At 36.4% G+C, this 27,179-nt stretch overlaps 1 protein-coding gene across 4 annotated transcripts; it reads right to left on the bottom strand.

Moving 5' to 3' along the window:
* Vstm2a (V-set and transmembrane domain containing 2A) lies at positions 1-26,279 on the bottom strand. Of its 4 annotated transcripts, XM_047561922.1 has the most exons (6): positions 26,146-26,279; positions 25,584-25,712; positions 23,620-23,786; positions 22,339-22,389; positions 19,252-19,588; positions 1-1,966 (listed from the first exon to the last, which is right to left on the bottom strand). In XM_047561922.1, exons 2-6 carry the CDS (start codon positions 25,660-25,662, stop codon positions 1,878-1,880), a joined length of 723 nt encoding a protein of 240 aa, XP_047417878.1. In that variant the 5' UTR covers positions 25,663-25,712; positions 26,146-26,279; the 3' UTR covers positions 1-1,877. The 4 variants fall into 4 exon arrangements, with proteins under 4 accessions (XP_047417878.1, XP_047417879.1, XP_047417877.1 ...); XM_047561923.1 differs by lacking the exon at positions 26,146-26,279 and having other exon boundaries at positions 1-2,088; positions 25,584-26,052; XM_047561921.1 differs by lacking the exon at positions 26,146-26,279 and having other exon boundaries at positions 25,584-26,052.
* Between the last annotated feature and the right edge of the window lie 900 nt (positions 26,280-27,179).

The following is a 27,179-nucleotide window of genomic DNA, read 5'->3' as shown; positions in this document are numbered from 1 at the left end:
TTATGCATTTTAAAATATTAAACTTGAAATAAAATACATTTCTAAGTTAATAAAATAGTGCAATCAAAACCTTTATTTTTCTTATTAGACTGAAATAATAAACCAAATGAACAAGAAGAATGTCAAGAAAAGATTTAGAATGAAACATTATTTTTCAGAAGATAAGGTCTAGAATGTTATGAAAATATGCACCTTGCTTAAAACTAAATAGCAGAGTCAATGCATTTACCTTTGAAAAGCAGAGATATTCATTGTCTTCAGCCTTCCACTTAGGACCTTAGACTGGGAGTGCATGGTCCCCACATGGATGATCTTCTGGTTTTGTAATGAAAGAAAATGGAAGAATCTCTCTGGAAGGAAAACTTAGGTCATTTCTTTCTCAAGCCATATTGATTCCACAGTGTATGTAAGAGCACATTAAGAGTTCTATCTTTTTTTTTTTTTTTGCAAAAGTTTAAACAAGTTCCAAGTAAATAGTTTGAATTATCATAAAACCAAAAATAAGAATGGAATATTTAAAATCATAACTCACTTGAACAGTGAAAACTGAACACATATCTTCTTTAGTCAGGGATTTGCAGCCATCGTTTGCATATTGTATTTAGCCAACAACCAAATTTTAATTTTTTAAGTAGGAGACATTAAAATATAATTAGCAGCAAATAACAGAATGACAAGAGCTCAAGGGAAGCAGCATCCTTTAGCCATACCAAGAAGTGCTCTCCCAAGAACACAGGGAAGGAAGAGGGGTCTGTTTCATGAAACTTCCCCATGCTCACCTCCAAGGCAGAATTTCTAGAAACAACATTCCTTTCTGATGATAGAATAATGATGACAGGGATAGATGTTAAAACCAAAGTGTGCATTCTTCAGAGTCAAGAGACTCTCAAACCTCAATAAACACCATATTTAAAGGAACATAGCAAATTCCAACATAGCATACACACAACAAAGCTCATTTATCAGAGACAGATACAATTTTGAATATGCATTTTCCAGAAGGAAGCAGAGGACAACAGAGACCATCTGCAGCTGTCAAACTTGTGGAAGTGAAACAATGTACTGTGGAATTTATACAATATATGAATTATAAATGAAAAACAAACACTATCAAAAGAAGTTGATTGGTGGCTCAACATATAGACATTCATATGTATATATTTATATATAGCATGATAAAAATCAGCTTGCATGAAGGTTGTAGTATATCTATTTTGAAGTTATATCACACATACTATAAGCAATTTACAGAATTTGTTGGGTTTGCATATACAGGAATTGCAAAATGAATTAAAATACATTGAAATATTGAACACTGAAAATGTATTTATATAAACCTCCCAGGATTGACAGGGATTGGCCATTATCAGCACTTGCCACCATTGAACAAGAACTATACTCAAGAAAAAGAAGAAAAAAATCCAAGAAAAAAGAAGTTTAAAAAAAAACTTTCTTTAATTATTCCTTATTTAAAATAATGTTCTCCTTGTTGCCTCGAAGTGTTGATAGTTTTGACCATGAAAGGGGTTTTTGTTTGGTGATAGTTTATGTTTTGTAGACTTCTGATCTCTGTTTGCTTCCTGCAGATAGTGGGTCCTTTATTAGGAAATCAGTGGTATCCATAGTAAATATTTACCATACCGATGACTTTCAGGCCAACCCCTGAGCAGTCAGTGAGATGATGATTTTTTTATTTTATGTTTTTTGCCGAAAGAAAAGGAAAAAAATAGATCTTGCTATTAGAAAATGTTCTATCACTTCACACTAATTGTCTTGAAAGAAAAGATCAGTGATTTGCCAAAGAAAATATTATCAACAAAGCGTGTGATAGCCTCTTCATTTATGGTTCCGGAAGCAGGCGCTCCTTGTGTAGGTAATTAGAGTACAGAGGGTGCGGAATGATGCTTGGAGTTTAGGGTCAACTTTGCTGTCCGCTCCGTAGATTTTACAGGCGATTTGCTCTTTGCTTTAAGAAGAGAAAGTGATATTGGAAAAAAGTCAGCACTTTAGATTAAAGCAAAGCACCCTTCACAAAGCCACAAACAAGAAGCAGGACAGAAAGTCCATGGCTTGTAGCTATCCTCGCACCTGCGGAAGAAGTTATAAGATATTCGCTCATCTTGAAGATTTCCAATGCTCCTTATTAGGCTGTTTTAAACACATACATATATATATTTAATTAGCTCGCCAGCTTGGCTCTGGTGCTCATGAATGTCTTGGCATGCACTGCAAATAACAACACATACAAAGTATTTCAGTCCCGGGCGTTTGTTTTGTCTGTTTTCAAACAATGCCATCTCATGGTTGGGAAGTCTGAGAGGAATCCAAATACTTTTCCCTCAAGGAATTCCTTGAGGATCATTCCCTATAGTCATTTACTTGTTCCTATCTTGGTATCTAAAAACACATCCCCCTTTGTCCTAGAATTAGCATAAAACCACAGGAGAAACAGAAACACTGACAGAAGCAGGCTTCTCAACTGGGAGAGGGGGATGCATTGGAGGCTGTGCGTCTGAACTTTACTTTTAGGGTAAGATCTTTAAGTTACCTATCCTTTAAATTGGAGGAGGTGTTAGTGCTGTCAAGAACTAAAAATTCTTAAAAGAGTTCCATGACTATCAAAGGGGAAGAATTAAATTTACTTTTGCATTTTTCTTCACATATTCTCTCCAATGAACTACTAGTTATGAATGATATATGGAACAAAATATTTTATTAGTGAAAACCAGAAATGCAATGGGGCACAGAGCTTTTCTTTTCTGTCTTGTTGGGAAATGGTTATTAAAAATTTGAAGGGGGAATAAGAATGGGGAAGTTCAATTTTTTAAATATTTCAGTTAAATCATCTTTGACTTCACAGTGGCAGTGATAAAAACTGTGGCACAGTCCTTTGCCACTCAAAATGTCACAGTAGAATTAGCATTTGGTGCTTTAAAATGGACATTTAGTGACTCACATTACTGTTTTTCTGTTAGGTTACTTAAGTGTTGTCATTGATTTACTTTTGGGGAGGTGGGCTGTGTATGTAACATATCTCCTCCAGAAACCTAACAACTGAAGACCCAGAAGTTGGTGGTGGGACTCTGGAGAGTACTCCCATATTCAAGCTGGGTGACAAGGTTCAGAAATACAAAAGTGATAGTTCAGTCCATATGTAGTTCTAAATACAAAGACCATTCAAAGAAAATATACACAATCTGTGTAGAATCACTAGCATCAGAGCTTTCCAAAATTAAGCATGTATTCCTGTGAGCTTTGGATGAAATTCTTTGAGGATTCATTTGATGAAAAAGAAAAGAAAGAAAAAAGACAAAGAAATTATTACATGGCTTTCTAAATAGCCATTGGCACTTGATTTTACACAAAATACGTCTGGTACTGAAGGAAAGGTTTAAAACAGTTGAAAAGAATGTAACTGGGTAAAATGACACACTCTTTAAAAAAATATTTTGTCAAATAGTAGTTTCCTCTTCAACTTGTACATTGCAGATTAGCTCAAATTTGCTAAAATTGCACCATGTTTTATGTTGCTTCTTTCTTAACTCATCAACTTTTCATAGAACATGCCTGACCCCATGTCTGAGAAGCTGCTTCATTTTGACCCAACATTTCCTATCATGTGTCCAGCAAGTGCAAGTTAAAGCATTGTTTACATGAGCATTTTGATGGGAAAGAAATCCTGTTTTTTACTGTAAAGAATTTAAGGCTACTAAAATTCTGAATTGCCTTCAGCTATGCAATCAACCATTGCAACATAGTTCCTTTTTTTTTTAAGATTGTGTATAGTCACTCTGGGCATATTTTTAAGTGGATAATTTATTTCTGTTATGACATTATAAAATGTTTTTCTGACATAGTAGATTCTAAGGCAAATCTGTATTATCATCAAATCACTGATTAGTTTTTTTCTTTTTCTCTGATTTTACATTTGTGTCTTGAATGAAGAGAGATGTACTTCTTTCCCTTTGCAATCCCCACGACTTTTAGATAGTGAAATCTGAGAACCTAAAATTCTGATGTTGGTCCTGTGTAATTTTTTAAATTAATCATTATAATTTTCATTTATGTGTATACTATTTGCATTTAAAACTATTGTTTATCAAACATACTATGGTCTAAATCTATTGAAATATGAAATATAAGATTTTGTCAGGAATCAACTTTGGCCACTCATCATGCTCTAATCTCATTTTTACATATAGAAACATTTCATTTTTGTGAAATAATGAGAGCCAGGCTTGCTGTCAGAAGCCCTGAGTTCTACCTTCTTTTGGCTGCCAGCCACTTCTGAGATCTCAAATAAGATACTTACTTCTATGTTTTCTGAAATGAGCATAACAATTGTGTATTACTGGATTTTGTTTCATATTGGGAAGCCAGAACATTGTATCAAAATAGGTTCACCTATTTTGTTTTATTTGGTTTCTTTTGTTCTATGCCAAGGCCAGGTAGATAATCTATTATCTCCTTAAGATCATACATTTGAACAACTATTGACCTCAGATAACCTGACCTCCATTGTATCTATTCTCACCAGCTTGTGGGATCTCTCTTTCCTTCACATCTCAGCAGTATTTTGGGTTTTCCTCTCCTGTGACCTTCACCTGGACTATGTTGCTTGTAATTCATTATAGTCATGTCTTATCCCTTGGATCACACACACAAAGCTCATTAAAAGAAAGGACTGAAATGTTTAACAATTTTTCAAATTATTCTTTGTATCTACAAGACTTTGAGAGTTTTTAAACTTGTGCCCCCAACATAAAATACCCTGAGAAAAAGAAGAGAAGATACTACTATCTAAATTATGTGAAAAAAAAATGTTCATAGAGCACACTGGGCCTAGAGATTTCTCTTGGACGCCTAATACCATTTCATTATGCTCCTCAACTAGATGCTCTATTCTGTTTTTATGCCTAAAGATTTTCACGGTGTGCTCTGAGGTGTGATTCCCCATGTCTTTATAAGAGGGAAGAGAAGTTTTCTTTCAAAGAAGTCGTAGTGCAGATACATAGCTTCCACCCCTCATAACTAGTATTATCACTGCCTTCACTGAGATGTACACAAGCTCTTCTCAAGAGTGAGATCAATATAGAAACAGCCTCAAAGATGCTATTTTCACTCTAATTGTTATTTCACAGAATAACAGAAATTTCTTCTATTTCCTTGGGAGAAAAAAAAAAAAAAGCAAAATTAAAAACAATCAAAGCACAGTAGTCAGGAGTTTGGATATCCTCAGCAAGCAAGCCAGAAATGGTGTTGCAGTTGAATGACCTCTGGATATTGCCTCTTGCAACAGCAGTTCTACTCTCCTCCAGTGTTGTCAGAGAGGATCATTTCATGGAGAGCTTAGTGCCCCATCTTCTCCACCTCATTCAACTGAGTGAGACTCCCCAGACTGGGTAGTCTGCAGCAGCATGCAACTGTTCTCCCTCTATCCCACTTGCTGCCCCTTTCATCTATCTGTCAGATGGAGAACTTAGTTCCCTTTCAGCACCTTCCTTTTTAGACTTCCATCTGTACTGCTATTTCTTCCTGTGTCTATGATCCACAGGCTGGAAGACACTGGACATATTCAACAATGCTGCTCCCTCATCTAGCTCATTTTAATCTCCACAGTGATTAAAATGTATTGGGGATTTGATGTGTATCAAGTAATATGCTATAGGCACTTTACATACATTGTTCTGGTTAATCCTCTCAATATTCCTGCACAGTAAATATACAGATCAGGAAAATGTATCTCAGCAACATGAAATAATTCACCCTTGGCTACCCAGACAATAGGGAGTAAAGCACAGACACAGAAATAAGACAACAGTGCAGTAGGGTCAGCACAGAGCTTGGATATGCTTCTTTCTGTAACTCCCTGAGGCAAGCAATGCTATGTCAATGTCCTTAAAAACCGGCTAAATCATTGTTATTGAAATGTACACCAATCTTTTCAGAAATAAATGTGTTAAACACAACACATTTTAGAGAAAACCTTTTTGCTCATAAAATATAACTTGTCCTTACCTCTGAACTGACAAATATTGGATATGAATACATTTTCAGTGTCTTAGTTTTCCAACTGTTAATAACAAGTAAGGTTTGTTTTGCTCTTTATCATGTACCAAATGTCTGATAACAATATTTTAAAATTTTCCAACTACAGACTTTTAGAACCTGGAGATTGCTCTGAATTCACTTGAATGGTTGAGTGAGATGTGATTTCCCCATTAATGTGACATGTCCCTCTTCTTTCTAAGAACCCCCCCACACACACTCACACACTTTTGACTCAAGTTTAATAGCCTGGGACCCAGAAAGCCTAAGCTAATTGTTCAAAATACTACCACTAGTTAGTGAGAGGAAGAGAATGAAACACAGAGCTCTTGGTTCCAGGAAAAATTACCACAAAAGGAATATTTACTTCAAATAATCAAGCAGAGGGTTTAGACAACTACTTAAACAATTTGTCTCATAAATTTCACCAGCTCTTCAAACATCCACTTTCTCTTGGTTTTGAATATTTTCTGAAGCATTAGTTTTCTATGTGAACAGAACTTTTAGTTGGCTTCGACATAGGGAACACTCCCCATTCAGAGCATCTGCCTGCAACTTCAGGCATGATCCTCGAAAAACTTTTCTCTTCTTTTTTCTTGATTATCTAGTGGAATCAAAAGAAGCAAGAAGAAAGAAAGAACACAAATTCTGTCCACCTGTGGCTCCGTAGTCTGACTCCAGAATCTTTATTTCATAAAAGTGAATATTAGAGATGCTCATATGGTCAAACCTAAAGATGAAATCCCTCCAATGCAAAAGGAGCGATAGTCTAATTTTTTTGTCTGAGAAGAGGTTCAGCTTAAAAAGAACTGAGTGTCCATTACAGCTCCCAGAACAGGCAGGCCCTTTTGACACACTTTTCTTTTATTACAGATGTCAGCCTTAAGAAATGAAAATAGCTGTGTGAGAAAATTTGAGCTAACTTTTAATGCAATTTTTATTCGGGTTTGCACATACTAAATTACTATTGAAGGGGAAAGGTCAAATAATAGGATGATTTTATCCTATAATTTTTTGAGAAGAATATCTTTTTATTAGAATTCTTAAAGGTCCAGTGCCAATTTCTTCCAGAAATCCATTTTTTAAAAGAAATGTGCTTCTTTCTGACCTAATACATAAATCGCTGATTTTATTGTGCCCCGGCTTGTTGGCAGGAGCTGCTTAAATTTCCTTTCTTGCTTTCCTTTAGTCAGCAAATTTACAGCTCCATTCTAGTTATAAGGCCTCTTAGTGTAGCCGAGGGAAAAAGAGCGGTTAGTTGCCCATGAACACAAGGTCTACATGGCAAGGCACAGGGGTAATACCCCATTCACCACAGAATTTTCCAGATTTTCCTCTTGCCTACAACCAGTCACTGCAACCTTTCAGGATGTCTATCTTCCCTGGTTACTGAAGAATGGACACATAAAAGTAATTCTGCCATCCTCTGTCAAATACTACAGTGCATCTTAAAATAGCATGTTTTCATGGTAACTCCCCCATCGGAGTAAAAACTGATTTTGTGCAGATAGGATGATCATTGTGATAGAAGCAGCTAATATTTTTTGATCACTTATTATCTTTACCTTTGACTATGAACCCACAGGTTGTAATAATCATTTTCTGGTAGGGAATTGAGGTTAAGAGAGTTTATGCATTTTGTTTGAGTTTACTCAGAAAGTAGGGAGTATAGCTGAGGTTCCAATTCAGTTTGTTTGATGCTAGAACTAAGATATTACAAATTAATTTGGGTCTCAATATTTCATGTGGCAATTCTTCATACCCCAAACTCTATACTTTCTCAATGCTGCTTGATTAAAATACAGGAAAATATAAGAAGTTTTGACAAAATGGAAAACAATATGATTTGGTGGGAAAACAAAATGTTTTCAAATAAGGAAGTTTTAGTACCACATATATTTAATAACTGCTTTAGAGCATAAATATTAATGATTTATAATTAGCATTACAAATAAATGCTGGTGACTTGCTTGAAATTATTTATTCATAGGGTTTAAATATGCTTTCTGCTTGTAAGCTTTCATTGTTAATTAACAAACTTGTTTATAATGTAAAGGTAGATATTAATCCAGACTTTGAATAATCACACAATATATATTAGGGATTTCACACATGTGATTTTTGCACTGATAATGTTCAATAATGTTGAGTTTGATTAAGGGCTTACATATGTGCATTTAATATGGGGAATGAAATAGAGAAAATTAGGAAGACAATTGACATCTATGTGGGATGACCTCCTTACAAAGATTATGAACCCAGTCCACTCACCCAAAGCAGTAAGGATACTTGCTTGCATGAGGAAACTGATAGAAAGTATACCACAGCTAATATCATTGAACACCAAGAGGCTGGAGATGTTATTAAATGTATTTTAATAATTTCTGCCTTGAGGAAATAGGGGTCAGTCTGGCTGAATATATAAGCAATTGCTTACTAATTGGTGAAATAAAGAATATCTTCTCTTAACCACACTCCTTTTCCATATTATAGACCCCTATCTTCAATGCCATCAGAAGGAAAACTATTTCATATTCTTAAAGAATTATTAACTGAGGAATTCAGAGTGAAAAAAATAGAATGAAAAGAGAAGAAAGTAAACTTAGCTGTGAATATGAGATTTTAATTTCCATGATTTATATAAATCAAAAAGTAAAGTTAGTAATTTGCCTAAATAAAATAGTTAGCTTTGTTGTTCAGCAATGTTTGATTTCAAGGAAGAAATTATTTGAGGACTAAATGTCTACAGGACACACAATCAGGAAAAATCTGCATATGTATTTTTCAAGTTCGAACTACTGGCTTTACCCTTTTCCTTAAAATAGTTACTTAGAGATATTCCGAGTTATAATGTTAAGCAAGTCATCTTCACATCAGAAATTCTCTTCTCAGCTTTGAGGATTTAATAATCAGAGATATTTGAAGCAGTTTTACTTTTCAAACACATAATAATCAAGACATGCAAATCAAAGGACAGAAGTGAACAGCTGCCAAGGACTTTTCATCCACCCTCCTAGACATAATTGACTGTTAAATGTCATTTTAAATAAATTTATATTATTGTTATCATTCAGTATGTAAGGAAGAATGATCCAAGAAATTTTTTCCAATCTCCTTTGATCATTCCTACATTAATGGTCCACGGTTGTTTTCGTGAAGATGGACCAAATTTATATGTATTCTTAGCTTTATCCTCATAAGTGTTTTCACTACATGTAAACCAAAACATAAATTTTTCAACATTTACTTAACCCTCATTACAGATTAAGCACAATTCTAGGAGCTGAAATAACACCAAAAGCATTGAGAAACAATTCATATCTCCAGATCTCTAATGATATTTTCATATAGTTTGAAATAGAATCAGTTTTTAAATTCTGAAGGGTTTTTTTTTATTTAGTGGTTGTGATTCTGTTGCTTGCTCTCTAAACATAGCATTTTCCAAATTAATTATTTACAATGCTTATAGTGAGAGAACTGTCTTCTTAGCATATGATGTTGTTTCATCAAAAAATTAAAAAGAAAGTATGGTACAAATGGCTAAAGAAGACATTGCAAAGGATGTCTGTAATGTAGAACATTTAAGTAAAGCTAGAAACACATTGATTTCATAATAGTTCCCATCATTGCACAGTGGTTGATACTTTTTATTTTGAAATTTGGAGTATCTGAATGCATTATTTAATCATTATTAAAATGTTTGTAACTGTGAAGTTAAAGTTGTTTAATTTAATTTCATCTTTATTTTTCTCAATAGCTCTATAGTTGTCAGCTTCACATAATGAGAAATCATAACTTCTAGCTTTTGCGATTTGCTTTAGTTCAAACACTGAGTTACACCTATAATCGAGTCGGTTTTATACATAAAGGATTCTTAACTCATGCAAAAGTGTTCTCTCATACTTTTTTGAAGCAACCACATTAAATAAAGATACTTGTTATTTATAACTCTTCCCATGTATTGATTTCCCTTGACATTCCCAATGATGATGCATTGCTCATCACTTTAATCTCCTTTTGAATTGGGGGCTGAATGAATCATGACAAATAATTGCAAGATATTTTATTTATAGATGGTATGTGTGCTTTGCTTATTTAACCAATATAAATGCATCGTGATCACACCTGTTTAGAAAAACAAAAAGAATAACTTAATGGTGTGATTCTCTGCCCAGCACCCAGAAAAATATGATATCATATATGTGCAAATATGCATGTATATGAAATTCCTTATGTTAATACTACAAGCAATTTCTGAATATACCACTTTCATACCAGTGCTTTAGCTACACACATTGGTACATTTACGTGAACATGAATATTCATGTTATATTATGTATTGGGTATTTTCTAACATCAGTAAACATTCTTTCAAAACATGATTCTAGCAACTGCATAATATTCATTTTATGTTTTAATGCATGAATTAGGTGATTTCTCTACTCTTGGTCATTTGCAAATTTCCACATATATAAAAAATTCTGTGACAAATGTCAGTGTTCAGAAGTTCACATCTGATACACTACTGATCTGCTTGCAATGTCCTTCTAGAGTATAATTTCAGGAACATGGGGGCTATACACTAGAAAACCATGTGGCTGATCCTTCTTACCAAATTTTCCTTGAGAAGGGAAGTTTCAACTCAGTATTGGGGTTGTGGATTACATAATCATAGCATATGTAACTACTGATAGGTAAACAAAACATTTGCTTAACACAATTGTTTTGAATTATATTAAAATGTTATTTTCTTTTGTAAATTGTTTTGTAACTTTAAATTTTCAAAGCCTTAGGCCTTTGATTTTATGCTAATTTTCTTGTATTGAATTTTTCTTTTCCGCTTAGGTCTTTAATCAGAGTTCACTTGGTTGTATACACATATATGTTGTGGTAACATTTTCCCTTGACTTCTTTTAAATGAATAAATTGTTCTCTAATTGTAATATTTTAAATCCATCAACTGTTATTTTATATACTTTTAGAACTTTCTAATCCTTTTTATTTTCATATTTATTTTTATTATTCTCTTAAATCATAGTATTTAATAATATATTTTCATATTTAATAGGTAAAGAGGAAGATAATGAAGAATTGCTAAGCTCCTTCACATGCTAGGTTTATTTACTCTGCTAGATGTTTAAAATTCATGATTTCACTTAAGACTGAAAATGACCTTGGGAGATAAATATTACCATATCAGTTTTGTAAATAAAGACTTTCTTAAGGGTCAGAGGGATTTTGTTGACAGCACAAAGTAACAAAGGTTTGTAGTCAAACTGGGAATCAAATATGTGTATATACATGGTATCACAAACTGAATTTTTATGTTTGGTTTCTGCATTCATTTTATTTTCTTTTTTAAAGGCTTTGAAAAATATTCTCACTGCAGTGTTTTCAGGTGTATTTCTAATTACTTTGTGACTTAAATAATTCACAGGGTCTCTTTTGGAAGTTTATATTTAAGTAATCAAGCAGAGAATTCACATAATTATAGCATTCAAATACATGTCGTTTAATCTGGTCAAGTTCATAAAAATCCTTTGGAATTTTTTTGTGCTCTTCCATAAGGATCTAGTTACAGTCTTGGGCAAGACAGCTGGTGAGTAATATGTTATGGTTGTATAGAGGAAAATTTCTCATCAATTAATGATATGACAGAAGGAAAAAAGGAATAACTGAAATAATAAACAAGACATAGCCATGAATAAAGACTCAGTCTTACTTCTATAGCTCCTCACCTCTCCACACCAACAAGAAAATACTTGCTGAGTGGAATAGATCACTTAACAGTGTTTGCCTCCTTATGTACAGTTACTGAGAACAACTTCTGTCCAAAAAATTAATCTTTGTCTTGACTCTCAGGAGAGAAAGATCATGTTCACCTAACTTTTATTAAGTATAATTTTTCTAATCTTCTTACTAGTTTTTGTTGTTAACTTCTTCTGTACCCAATTCATAGAGTAAGCCTTATTATACAATGTGTGCTCAGAGGGAAAAAAAATAGCATCTGTAGGATTCAGACTATTTAGACACCCACTAGGGGTCTTGGAATGAATCACCTGAAGATTACGATAGATATCTTCACTCTCATCCTTTCATTGCTGATAGTCATAATAATATACAAGCATGCGCAATGATAGTCATATTAATACTCTAATTAGTTGTCTTTTGTTAAGAGATTATTAAGTGCCAAGTCTTAAATGTATAACATTCCATATGTAATTTTCATAGCTCTGATTGTACTATATTTTTCTTTAAAGAAATGAGGAAATAGACATACACAGTGATGAGTGAGGGAGCAGAGATGTGAACCGTCTGCCTCCCTAATTGCTGTGCACTATGGCTTCTACTGGTGCAGAGGCGGGAGGTCTGAGAAGCACCTCCTTGTTTATTTATGCCCTTTCATAGCTGTGATCAATGCACAGATACATGTTATCCAACTATCAGTGGCAGAAATGGTCCTCTAGAGTAGCCCCTGCCCTATCTTGCTCTTTTAGCATGTATGTTACTTTGATCCAAAGAGTGAAGTCTTCCAGTAGCCTTCTGACCCTTTGGTCATCTTATCCAGGAAGCTACTCCTATTGTACTTTCCGGAAATCACAAGGACCGTGAAATCATTTGAGACAAATCATTTGGCAAATTCTGCTCAATGTATCCTCAATAACCTTCACACAACTGGTCATGTATGGAAAAGCCCATCCAGTCAACCAAAGGACCTTGGTTTTGTAGGCCCAGACAGTGACTGGATTTCAGTGAATAAATAAATATGGTTTGCCAGAAAATTTAACCACTATGGACACTTAATCTACATAATTCTGGTTCAAACAACTCTAGCAGATAGATTCCTTGGCCTGTGTTACCCAAATTATTGCCTCAAATCTACTTTTCTTCTTATTCATAGACACTTGATTTACATAGTGGTCATTTAACTGATAGAATTACAATGATCAAATTAATTTAACCTGTATAAGCAGCCAAGTTGGATCATTTCAGCCAAAATCAACATAAAGTTTTTAATTCTACAATTGGCTTTCTCCCTCAAAGCTATACACCATTTATTTACAATATTAGATCAAGAAAACAATCTTTGTTGTGAGACCCGCAGAATCTTCTCTCTCTCTCCCCAACAGCTTTGAAATTCTGTACTAAGATCATTTCTGCTAAATCTGGCTACTTTTGGAAACATGCCATGTTTATTAGCAGCAGAGGAGCTCTGGTGAGATCTTGGCTTCTGGCAGCTGTAACAGCAGCTGCCTCTCAACACTCAGGTTTGCATCGTGGTGAAAACACAATAATCATATTTTGGAGTTCAGAGAATCAGCATTCCTGCTGAGCGATGACAGACTCCACACGTGGAAACATAACTACTACCTTAAGCATGGCCAGTTTTCTTACAAATGCCAGCTGTTCATCACAGGAGTGAAGAGAAGACCTTTGCAAAAGTCAATTTCAACATTGAAAAAAGTATTCGCCAAAGAAAAGAGTCTCTGAAAACATATTTGAGGCATCACACACAAACTGAGGGTTACCTGGCCTGGTTCACCTGAGACAGAAAATTCCTGGAATGTAGGGTCTAGAACACAAAAAATGAGGCAATATTACAATACAGGGCACGAAAATAAGGGTTTCAAAGGAAGGAAGTGAGCACAAATTGCTGCAGGAGGCTGGATGAGGAAACAAACAATTATGACTAAGGGGGAACTGGAGAAAGCTTTATAAAGGAATTTGCATTTGAGTAGGAACTCAGCACATGGGGAAAGACTCACACAAAGAAAACAGCATTTGCAGAGTCACAGAGAAAGGAAGTGTCTGAAAACACTGGGGAAATACCAAGTAGCAAGAGTAAGTGTAAGGATTAGGAACTCCCCAAAACAGGATTGGAAATTAGACTATGAAAATTAGAGATGGTGCTCTGGAAATAGTAATACATGTGCTGTTGTGATATGTTCCTTGGTTTGGAATTGAAACAGGGAAGCTGTTAGGAGCTGCTGGAATAAAGAAAGTGAGGAGGGCTTATGTTGAAATGAAACCAGTGTTAGCAGAACAGAAAAGCAAAACAAAACAGTTTTTCAAGGACGTTTGGGAAGAAAATCACTAGGACTGAATGACTAATTTGGCATGGCAACTGACAGAGGAAGACATAAGAACATTTTCAAGGTTTCTGCAAGATCTGTGATTGTGATGATGTTATTAAAAGTTTGGGAAAACAGGAGGAAGGTCATTTGTTTTTGGCGACAAAGTTAGGAGAATAAATTCGGTTCTGAATATTTGAGTTGTAGGCGTCAGATTTGGTTATCTATTGCTGTGAAACAAACTACTGTAATATCCAAGAGCCTTAAAAAGACAATTGACTGTGATCTTGCAACTGCTCTGTGTGTTGCCTGGGCTCAGCTGGAGTGACTGCAAAGAGACTCATCTGGGGCTGAGTTGGATGAAGGCGGGCAAAGCTGAATGTCCCAGGCAGAGTCCTCACTCCCATGTATAGTGCCTATACTGGAGCTTCATTCAGGAAGGTGGACTTAAGCTTGCTGTGCTTCTTATATGGTGGTTAGCTTTCAAGAGGTTTCCAGTCTCCTTAAAGACAGGTGTGGAATTGGCATAGCATCACTGCATCATATTGGTCAAACTGGTCACAGGCAAACTGAAGCTCCCGGTAGGGTTGAGGACAAAAAGCTCCGCCTCTCAATGGGTAGAATGCACACTTTAACTCTTCCAGGACACATAGGTTGAAAATGTGGAGATGTTTATGGGACAATCACAAGCCTTTTCTGGATCTCCAGAGAGAAGTTAGAAGTAGAAATATGAATGGAAAATTTTTATCAAAACCAGGGGAATGGGTAAGATAAAGAAGGAGAGAATGGGAAAAGAATGATATCAAAAGAATTGAGGAGGGGAAGCCAGCAATGGAGAGAGTAGATTGATAAAGTCAGTGAAGCAAATCAACCTGAGGAGACAAGAGGGGCAAGAGTATTAGGAGTGATCAGGGTATAAATGCTGCCTGAAAATTGGGAAGGATCTTATCAGAAGATGTAGTAATTGGGAGTTTAGGAAGATGCCAGTGACTTAAATGAACATTTGCAGTCAGATTGGCCAAGGAGAGAAAGATTTCATGGTACTGAGATAAAAGAAAACAGGAGAAAGCATACAGTGCCCCTGTTGGAGGGTGGCAAGCATCAGTTGGGTGTGCACCTGTGAAAGGTCTGACTTTGCCAGTATAGAGAAGGGAGGGGCAGCGAGCTGTTTTCCCAGTTTTCCTTGCCTCTTTGAAAGGGTAGGTTGGAAGGATCAGTAGAAGAGAAGGAAAACAGAACAAAAGAAGGACGAGTAGAAGAGATGTATAGAAAAGATATTTAGCTTCAGAAAGGACGGGGTACCCTGGATGAGACAGGAAGAAGCGTGGAGAATGATATTTGGTGATGCAGTGGAGGGGAACTAAAGGAAATCTCTAAGCTCTCTGTGAAGAGGGAATTAGACCACTTCACCCTGGTAGAGGTTTTGAGACTTTCCACATCCAGCCCACTAGATGCCACTGTCTCTGAAAAACCTTCTCCATCTTTGCTTGTATACATTGTCCTTATAATTTGAGCCCTTTCTCCCAGGTTACCCTCCCTGATTCAACCAGCTAGAATCAGGGAATCTTTCTCCTCAGAAAATCTGTAGAATATTCCTTGAAGTTCTAATTCCATGTATTGATTTCCATACATTATATTGTATTTACTGGCATTTTCTCTTTCTTTCTAAGCTTTGTGTAAATATATAAAAAAATAAAAGAAGAAAAAGGAGGAGTAGGTAAGGGATATGGAGGTTTGATATGAAGAACATTTGTCATCGGTTATGAATAAATAAAACTGAGAAGGTCAGATAGAACTAGAGATGATAAAGTTATAAAAAATTGCAGAAGACAAATTTTGTCTAGCTTTACCATTTTCTTCATTATTTTGGTTCTAATTGTTGATTAAGAAATTGAAGTAGAATTAAGATAATTTAAGAATTTATAATTCACTTGTTTATGAAAAATTAAAAATATGAACAGTTTCAAGCAGGACAGGACTGTCACATGCTCACTAACTTCTGAAAAAATATCTAGTCATATTAAATGATATTTAATTCTCCATCTTTTTTACTCATTTTTACTCATGAACTATCCTTTCTATCTTCTTTTTTTCATATAAATCTCTGCTTTAGGGAAACTGGTTTTATTATCTTACAAATTGAAGATGTTATATAACATTATTTTTAATTAATATTTCCCTTTCATAGACACAAAAATTACTGCAGAAAAATAGTTTGAATTCAGTAGTCAACTAAGTCAAAGACAATTATGGAATAAAAGGTGAAATATACCAGCTTTTTTTGACACAGGCTACTATTATAGTGTTATGTATACTGAACATGAATCATGCCTTCTTGCATCAAATCATAAAATATAAAAGTCTGCTACAGTCATTGGCCTGTAAAAATAAGATTTTAACTGTTGTGTCTTCTCCATGTCCTGCTTTTAATAGAAAACAAAAGATGCACACTAAATGGAATTCACATGTATTTTGTTTTCTCACAAACTAAAATATAAATTCCTTGAGGAAAGGGAGGATATCTTTCAAAAGTCCCTGTGCCTGGCATAAGAGTTCCCTGAAGTGATGGGAGGTGAATGAATAGATGAAGCATGGGTATTGAAATAAGCTTTATTTGAATATAATCTGAAAAATTCTAAAGCAAAATTATAAACCAGGATGTGAGTAATATAGTGAATATAATATATAAATATCCATCCCAGGTTCTATATTATACACAATAATTGTGTGCAAGCATAAAGCTTACACATGAATGGAATGGGCAGCTAGGACACTCAGTACTGAAATAGAGAATGTTGATAAAATTATGCAAGACACTTTCCAGTGTGGAAGAAAAATAGAAATTAAATATTTTGAGATACTTCAGATTAATCTTTGCCAGAAGCAGGTAAGTTTTTGTGAAAAAAAGTTTTTAATGAATATAGGCTTCCATAGACAGCATTTCTTCTCTCCTTTTACCCTTAACTTGAGAAAACAATTTTGCACCTAAAAGCAAGTCTGGTGGATATAGAGAAAATGGGCAATAATTTTTATTTGAAAATTATTTTAAGATTTCTAAAGCTTATAATTTAGCTCCAAAAACAGTAAGAGAAAGATATTAAAATATATATTTTAGAGTACATTATTAATACCACAAAGACAGTATCTTAGAAATAGAACATTTCATTCTATGCTCAGAATCTTTCATTTGGAATAGGTAATCTGTTTGATTTTATTCCATAGAACAGATTTATGATATCTGGCTTGGAATATTCTATGTAGGCTAATAATTTCACTTCCATGATTGGGAGTTCTAATTAGATCATAAATTGTCTGCTGAGGCTACTCTGATAAGTAGAGTCTAGCTGCTTCTTTTGATAGTCTGAAGGAAGAGGAGGACAAGTCCTCCAAAGACATTAAATCTTTGTCAAATAGTGGTTACAAAATTGTAACTGAGATGTAAATATGTGTGCCATAACCTTATATAAAATAACACCATTATTAGCTCTGTTGATAAAAACCATTATTAGCTCTGTCGGTTTTGTCCTTTAATTTGAGAAACAAAGGCAATTATAAAGAGGAAAATAAGACAAAGCCAAACAAATTGGACTTTAGAGAGGCTAAGCCATCTGTTCATCAGATTAATAAATTACTATGACCAAGGCACCACGGGACAACTGTTCATTAACATTTAAAGGCAGTGCTAACTCACAGGGACCCTAAGCCAAGTGCCCTGCAAATCTACAAATCACATCCATTAGGACAGACAGCATAAAGAAGAAATCTATACTGGCATACATTGATTGATTGACTGCAGTGCTGGGGATTGAACCCAAGATATTATGCAAACTAGGCAAGTGATTTACCACTGAGCTACATCCCAGCTCTAGCATATATTATTTTAAAGCATTTTCACAAGCAAGTATTTAAAGATATTTATATATTATACATACATATATATACATATAATATATATACACATCTTCATATACATATATTCCTTTAAAGATATATATATATGTTCATATATGTATATATATACCTTTCATATATCTATCATATATATACACACATATATTTGATCAGGATGATTTTTAAGATGTGTGCATATATCTCCAAGTATACATATCTATCTACATATATGTGTGTGTATATATATATATATATATGAACATATACACAAGATGAGGTGATCAGAGTTTTTAATTTAACAACTGAAGAGACCTTAAATATTAGCAACATAACTTTCTATTACCATTAATAGTATCAATTAGTTTTCAGTAAAGGGAAAACCTTTAATGATCATAAATTTTTATGCTGTCTTCATCCTATAATATTACATCAGTATTTGAGAAAATCAGGACAGCCATGGGTCCTGTAGGAGACTGCTCATTCCAAAAAGCTTCTATTTCATATCAAGGTTAAAACTTCAATGAGTTTCCATTGGCTGAATGATTGCATAAATTAATGCCATTCAGAACAGCTTTAACTTGCACAGCTGACTTAGGAAATGTGTGACTAAGCTTCTAAATTGGCATCCGAGGCGCATTTACAGGAGTTGCCTTATCTCTGCACCACTTATTGCCTTTCATCCCCCCCTCACTTCCTCCCATTATCATCATCACTTTCATCACAGGCAGCTGAAGTTTCTCCTTCAAAATCAAAAGCCCTTGGAGACTAGTCCTGCTTAAAGTTATGGGTTGCTAAAAATGCGGATGATGTGGTGTGTCTCTTTCATTTCCATTTTGATTAAGTGAAAGCCTCTTAATTTGGGTCATTATTGATACATAAATCTGTAGAGAAAATGAACATGCATTTATAATGTGACCAACATTACATGATTTACTGTTCTTACAACATGTAAATACAGAAATAAAAAAGAGAGTCCAGCTCTTTGATTCCCTGGATATGAAGCCCTGACAGGGACTAATGGGGCAAATGCACATCCTCTAAGCAGGTCAGTCCCTGCTCTCAATGGCTCATGTCTCATTAATTCAACTGAACTAGGTCTCCCATTTAAAACACACACACACACACACACACACACACACACACACACACATCTCATATCAATCTGTCTACTCAATTTGACTGAACTTTCTGTGGAGGGTTTGTGAGTGGTAAATGAAAGGCTCAAAATGGGTTTCCATACCTGATTGTGGACTTTGTTTGGGAATTTTGGCTACCGCTTGAGGGCTGGAGGTGGAGTGCGTCCGTTGGTTGGCTGAGCTGTGGATACTGCTGGGAACCGCAGCTGAGATGTTCTTGCGGGGCTTCATGTCTTGCAGCCACATAGGTGAGGCTTCAAAGGCCTGCATCCTCCGAGCATGGCTGTTGGCGTTGACTTTCAGGTAGGCCTGGGCCTTGTGTTCTTGGAGCTCTCCATAATTGGCGTCAGTCACCCTGCACTCATATAAACCTTCATCCTTTTTCCTCACTTTGGAAATCTGAAGCTTGTGGGAGATGTCATTGCCTTGAACTTTCACTGTCTGAAAAATTGCAGGTAAAAAAATAAAGTGCTGCATGAAATGATTTTGTTCTCATTCTTTATCCTAAACTTGCTAATGTTGGAAAACTAAAGGGCCTTAATGACTTCCTAGCTATAGTCAAGGGGCTTTTTATTTCCTTAACATATGATCTTAAGGTCTTATTTATTCTATTCCACTAACAACGGCATTCACAGACTTGGGATATGAGGTCAATCCAAACAGAGCTGTATTAGCAGTGTGGTCCATACTCATCAGGTTCTGATAGATAAAATGTCAGCATTTTCTCAAGATGGGACTGGATTCTGCCTGGTTAACTCAGATGAATGAAGTATAAACCAATGAGGTCAACTCTGTAGTTAATACAGACTCTTTTCTTTACTGTGGGTATAGAAAATCTGGGAGATCACAGAAATATTTTGTTAGTCATAAGAGCTGAGGTGAGAACATACTTTTATCCCAACATCTGGGTGATTACTAAAGGTACTGTTACAATAGGTTTAGATATTACTATTTTTTTTTCTCAAAATTTTGATGTAGTCTTGGCTATAGTTATTGAGTGGCAGGGCTCAGGTATGTATTAATTCACCTGAAGTTTTATGGCTCAGACTATATACCAGATGTCTTTATAGGAAATTGGAATGTGATCAATTGAACATTGATTTCATTTTCAAAATTGGAAATTCTTTTTTATTTCTTCTAATAATTTTGTTCCAATTTTTAATATATCAGATATATAAAAGATATGATACATAATATATGTGATATGTTTAAATACTAGTTATATTTAATATATATCATATGTTATCCATGATTGACAGAATGAGATTTCATAAGACCTTCAGGATTTAAGGGTTTAGTTAATTTTGAAAGACAGATAAAAGTAGTGGAGACAAGAAGATATTTATTCTGCTAATGGTTTTTGCATTTTCAAACAATTATAAATAAGAAAATTTGAGAAGCATTATTCTATATTTTACATATAACAAGTAGTATAACAACTAGTTTCCAACAATTGGACCATAACCATAAGTATAAATTTATGTGTATGCAAACTTACATATAAAATAATGGATGTCAATTGTACATATATTCTTGACTACGTCTCCTAACATTTGGAGGTAGTTATTTATATCATTATTATCCCATTTTACTATGGAGTAAACTGAGGTTTAAGAATTTTGTGTTAGTGATTCTCAACACCGATTGTACGTTAGAGTCAATCAGTTTTGCTTAATTTCATGCAGTTCTATGTAGTCTGCATCTCTAGAGGTTGGGGCTTTATCAATGTTATAAATTTTTCCCAGAAAATCTAAGTTAATAAATGCTGGTTTAGTACATATGTTAAGGTCACACAGAGTGTACACTGGAAACAAATTATGTTCTGCCTCAGTTTGTATCTAGAACTCTTTTCAACTCAGTAGATTTTATAATCTATTCACATGGCTAATACTTTTAGCAGTTTCATATGTGATTATGTCTTTGTATGTTTCTGAAGACTTTTTTGGTTACTGTTGTTTAGATGGTATGGTACAGTCATGAAGGGTCAGCTATTAATATTCAACTGATGTTATCTAATTTTATGTGTATGTGAAAAGTGAAATGCTTATGATAAACACTATTGATTTTACCAGTCACACTTTTCCTAGCATTGTATGAAAACAATGACTTCTGTGTCATAAAAAAAAAAAAAATTGGAACAGAGATATTCTAAAGAGTTGGTGATTTTGTGAGTTATTAAGTTGTTTGATATTTCTTCCATGTTGAGTTACACAATTAGATGATAGATTTAAGTTCTGTGTACAAGATAATTTTATGCTTATAATGTAACTCCAATCTTATGCCACATTATGTTATTGTCAGAGCTTCGATATAAATGTCTTTCTAAAATGTAGATCATTGGATTTTTAGATTTCTAAAAACAGTATATTCATCCTCAGTAGATTTCTTCCTTTCGTATTATATAACTGTTTCATTTCTAGTAGTGAAAAATTGTTAAAGCTATTTTTCAAGGTAAGTAAGATTATTAACACGAATTTACTCTGCATGACTTCATTTAAGGTATAGCAAAAGGATGATTTTCACTTTCTTCTCAACATATAATTATTAAAACTAATAACCAATAGAGTAGAACAATATTTTTATAGTTTCAATTGGTCAAACATCTCTAATAATGGTTGCAGATTTATATTTAATTTCAGTCTTCTATTTTTATGATTTTGAACACCAGCATTAGAAATACATTAGATGCGTTATGAATGACATTCAAATTTGAATTGTTTTATCTCATTGCAATTTCAAAATATTCTTGGATGCTTTAATTTTTTTCTCACTCTCTAGGAAGAAGTTTGCATATTACTATTTTATTTTCTATTAAAGGAAAATCATTTCTGTAATTTAAAATGCATATTAGCATTGCAGCCCTTCACTCTTATGTAACTGTTACACAGAACAAGCAAAAAAGTCACACAACCTTTTTGGATACCAAAATGATTCTCTAGTTAATGTCTAGGTATTTACACGATTAACATATAATTTTATTTATGGACTCTCCAGTTGCTTCAATTTTTATGTACCTAATGAGGTAAAGAGGAGATAATTGGCTCTCATCCTGTGTTCGCAAAATTGCCTTTTTCAGGGACAACAAATTAAAAGGTTTTAAAATCTAAAATCCATTTACTGCTAGTGTTCACCTTGGGCCTGCCTAGCAACTAAGGCATGCGCCCCCTGTCGCCTGTCCCTGTGACACTCACACTGATCTTGGTCCCATCGTTGTCCGGCTCTCTGTCGGGCAAGAGCTCCACCTGCGGGACAAGGATGCAAATGCTCAAATTCCCACCGAGGTCCTCTGACTTCCTCGTCCGCAGCACGGTGGTGAGGAGCCTTTCAGGGTAGACCCCAGTCTTTGTAGTTGTGTTGCTACATTTTAGTTAGGACTGGGAAGGAAAGGAACGTGGCCCGGTCTGAGTCTGGTCCCCTGCCCACCCTAGATCATCCCGCCTCCCGGAGGTTCGCTGGCCAGCCGCCAAAGCCGCGCGGGTAGACCCGGCAGCCTCCCTAGCGCGCCTCTCGCCGCCGGGCTGGGTCCCTGCGCCACCAGCTGCGCCGAGGCTGAGCTCCAGGAGGCGGGGCCGGTGCCGGCTGGGCCCTCTTCCTTGCAGGGCCAGTGTTCTGTCTGGGGTTGCGGGTTCCGGGAAGGGTAGGGACAGACACAAAGGTGGGTGGGGATGTGAGTGTGGGTGGAAGTTTTCTGGGACAAATTTAAAATGCATCTTTTTCCGGGCTGCTGTCCCATCCCCGGGATCATTTTTTACAGACTTTCTTTTTCGCTCTCTGACACGTCGGAGTCTCCTTTTGGTCAAGTGCTCTGACACTCTTCTGTCTCCCTTTCTCCTTACTAAAATTCTTCTTCCCCTCCTTTCCTCACCCCTTGCCCCTTTCCTCTTCTCCTCCTTTCCTCACTCCTCCTCCTTTTCTCTCTTCCTCTTCTACTGCCTCCACCTTCCTCTCCTAACCACCGGCTTCTCTCTTCTCAAGTCACCCCTCTGGTGGGCTCCTTCATTCTCTCCTCTCTTTCCACTCCTTCCTCTTTCCCCTCCGCATTCAGTTCAGCCTCTTCCTCTCCCCTACCTCTTTTCTTCCCCATCCCCCGCCCCACCTTCAACTGTCTTGGTTAAAGGCAAAGACGAGAGAAATGGGACTAGAAGGGAAAGAGTTGCGGATGTCCTAGGATGTAGCAGCACTGTAGTGTCATGATGGGCATCTTAATAAGTAATACTAAGATAGGAGGTTATTCTCAATTTCATTCAGGAAAGGCTCCATAGTATGACTTCCTTGGTTGTTTTAACTTATGTCACCCAGTACAAATTAAGGCTTGTTTCCTGTATCGCTGGGCATCTTTCACCACCAAAGGGACGGGAGAGTCCCCAGGGACACGTAGGCAGCATCTTGGACCCTGGTCCCCCATTGGATACCCAGTGAAATAAAAGAGTGGGACAGACTCGGGAGCTTTGCGGACTACGTGACTGCACTACCTGCGCTCCAGTCACCTCGGACCCGGGCTCCAGGTCCTCGGGTCCCCGCAGGAACCACCACTGGATCTCCAGGTACACCGAAGCGGAGCCGCTCTGGAAAGCGCAGGACATCTCCACATTCTGCCCCTCGGTCGCTGTCACGTTCCGCGGAAACTCGGTAAATTTTGCTGTAAAACAGGAGCACATCCTTTTGGCATATGTACACCACTCCCTCCAACGTTTCTTTCCTTGAGAGCTCACATTTTTCTTGGACTTAAAAAACAGCAACAACAACCCCTCTAAGACATCCCTGACTTTGCCTGCTTACATCCCCCAGTCCCTGCCTCTCTTTGCCTCTTGACTGTCTTATTTTTGGTATCATGACAGAATCACTTTGTTGTTGATCAAGTCCAGATAATGGAATGGTTAACAAGCTTGCCAATAACTCTCTGTTAGCCAAGCTGCCCAGAGTTTGATCCAAATACCTTTTGTCAGATTGCAGTATTCCACAAAACTTACTAAGAGATTCAGTGAGGTATAATTTAGATATGTCGTTATTATTATGAGAAAAACCTCTTCTCTCTAAGTTTCTAAACAGTCTACATTAACTTAATATTTCATCTTGCAGACTGGATCATGACTATCTATCAAAATGAACATTGCTGATATATCAAAAAGAGTTATTAGCAATTGTGATCTTATGCCTACAGTAGTGATACAAGTTGCACACTTTCTAAGCTGTTTATATTTCATTCTCCACAAATTAATCCTCACATTCGTTCCTATCAAGCTATTGTTTAGCTAATTGTTATGTCTCTTGGGATCTAACAATTATACATCCAAGCTTAGTTTGAAAATGATTTTGAAGTCACTAGAGAGAATTTTTAAAGCCTTTTCATTACCAACCATAACACTCAGTTTGTAAGATTCATAGATTTATGATGAAACCCACAAAAATAAAATGTCCCTTTCTCCTTAAAGGCATGTTTTTGAACATGGGATGCTCTTGTTAACATGGTTGTTCTTGTCTTGTCTAAAGAACACTTCGCAAAGAGCTGATGGCTCCCTAAAAGTAGTCTTAGATTTGTGGTTGATGGAAGTGTATAGCTACAATGCACACTTAATGGAAAGGAGGGCTGAGGGAACTGCAGGAATGATTTAGGGTGGATACCCCCACTTTTAAAAGATAGATATTCATTTCAAAATTTTATGAAACCCCAAATTGATCTCTAGTGAAATGGAACTGTGTTTATACTTAAAGGAAATGGGAACTATTAAGAAGGCAGTCTGTTCTGAAAAGGACTTTTCTGTTCAAACTGGAAGGAGGAGTACATGGCATTTCTGCTTGCAGAAGTGATGCAGTCTTCTGGCAGCAGAGATGTGATCTGTTCGTGGTGCTGAAACGACCACTGCAGCCTGCAAAGTCCTGAACAACTGGATTCAGCAGGCTGCTGCTGCTTGTAATGCAAGTCGTGCCTTTTTTATGGGTCCTCAGAGGAGTCTGTTCTTTGATAAACACACATGCAAACGAAGTCACACAGACTCAGAAAAGGAAAACTCTAAACCCTTTCTGCCTGCAAGGGAAAGCAGGACTGATGATGGAAAGTCCCCCATACCTAGTTCTGGGTTTGTGATGATTATGTATGCATGAGTGGTTATCCTGTGCATGCACATAGAAAGTACACACACACACACACACACACACACACACAGAGCCCTGTGTTTGTGTTCATAGAGGACTCACCTCATTGCCAGACACCAACTAGATTTTCTCCGAAACCTAGCTTGCCTATGATTTAATAAACTTTAAAGAAAAATATCAAACAATACTATTCATACAACCTTCACCCACTGTTACTTGCTAAGAATTTCACTATATCTGCCTGTCTATGCTTTGAGTATAAGAAAACACACACACACACACACACACACACACACACACACACACACACCAGATGTATATTTGCCATTGAGCACAGACTTACCTTGAGAAGAAAGCCCTTGTTGTACGTATAAAACGGAAAAGAAAACAATTCCAACATATGCCAAAAAGATCCCCATCATTCCAAAGGGAGGGGGGGGGTCACATCAGTGTAGCCAACAGCCAAAAAGCCCTAAAAGAAGAGAATGCAAGCGTATCAGAAGGCTCTGTTTCAGAGCCCTGGGCGCGACACTGCAAACATCCTATCCTGCTGCTCGCTCAGCGGGTGAAGACTGGCTTTGGGGAGAGGGGACTGCAATTCACGAAGGTTAAAACCAGCTGGCTAGGATTCCTGAGGCTTCTAGTGCAGACCCAGGCTTCAAATGCTGGGAAGTGTCTCTGCTGCTGGCTGACTGCTTTCAGCTACCTGGCAGCTCGTTCAACGTCAGCCCGCTGCTCCGGCTTGCGTGATCACTGCCCTCCCTAAACACCGAGCCAGCTCGGGAAGCGGGGAGTGGGCAAGGGGGGCGGGCTGGAGGACTTCGCTGGGCTCGCGGCGCCGCAACTTTTCCCTCTAATGGCTGCGATGATGCCTTTAACTCTCTGAGCGCTGGACTGCTCCGCACCTGTGAGGAGCTGGGACCGGGCAGCCCGCAGAAGGCAGAGGGATGGGCGGCTCCATCTGTGTTTCCCTTCTATAGAGCAGGAACATTTAATTTTTTCCAATTTGCTTTTTCTCCCCATTAGTTGAATATTTTTGTCTGGATCTGATGGTTTAGTGCTGAAGAAGACAATAGAGTTGTAGGATTGCGATGCTTGTTTGGGGCTAGGAGCGAGAGATTGGAGGAGGAAGTTGAAGCATTGTTGAGGAAGAGGGAGGAATGGGATGGGGTGGAAGAGACTGCTTTGGGGTGATGAAAACAGCCATTTGAGGGAAATGTCGCTTAACCAGTTATTAACTGCTCTAACTAGAATGATCACATGCTATTATTTCACACGAATTTATTGCTGCACAGCCTCCAGTGGAAGAGAAGCCTTTCATGCAGGCACCATATCACTCCAGCTGGCAAATAGAAGAGAAGAAAAGTACAAAAAGTCACGTATTGAGAGAATTTTCAAGAAGAAAAAGCCCACCACTCTATGTTTATTATTTTTTATTCATATACCCTCTGCCTTCTCTTCCTCTATCCCACAGTTTCTTGGAGTGGGGGAGGGGTTTTAAATATCATTAAGGTTTTCATGACATGAGTCATTTCTATTTTGTTCACTTGCTTCTCTTTGTATAACAATAATTTTGTAAGGTTCCTCATGATTATGTGAATACGAAATATTATTTTAGGCACAAAAACAATGAGTTTTTGAATTTGTATCAAATCTAGTTTTCTGCTCTAATAAAGTTTGAGAAGTATATTCTATTTTTAAAATGAAGAATCTGAATGACAGTATATATCCTATTAGAGATTCTATTTGTCCTTGTGAAATCTAGCCATTATTGAATTTGAATCTTAAACAAAATTGAAATCATGTGCTATCAAACAGACTGTAATTTTTAAAATTCCAATTATTATTTATGTGTAACTATATGCCCATTCTTTAGTATTAGTTGGAAATATAAGTTAATCTTTACAATGCTGTCCAGAAACCAATGCAGCATATGTGT

This window comes from Sciurus carolinensis, chromosome 8 (assembly GCF_902686445.1).
Source record: "Sciurus carolinensis chromosome 8, mSciCar1.2, whole genome shotgun sequence".
NCBI classification, from domain to species: Eukaryota; Metazoa; Chordata; class Mammalia; order Rodentia; family Sciuridae; genus Sciurus; species Sciurus carolinensis.
This window is presented reverse-complemented; position numbering and strand designations above follow the sequence as displayed.

Coding starts and splice junctions, on each gene's coding strand:
- Vstm2a (XM_047561922.1), bottom strand. CDS start 25,662: ATGATGGGGATCTTTTTGGCATATGTTGGAATTGTTTTCTTTTCCGTT. Junction 19,589..22,338: donor ACGATGGGACCAAGATCAGT/GTGAGTGTCACA, acceptor GCAATTTTTCAG/ACAGTGAAAGTTCAAGGCAA. Junction 1,967..19,251: donor CAAACAAAGTCCACAATCAG/GTATGGAAACCC, acceptor CTCTTCTTAAAG/CAAAGAGCAAATCGCCTGTA.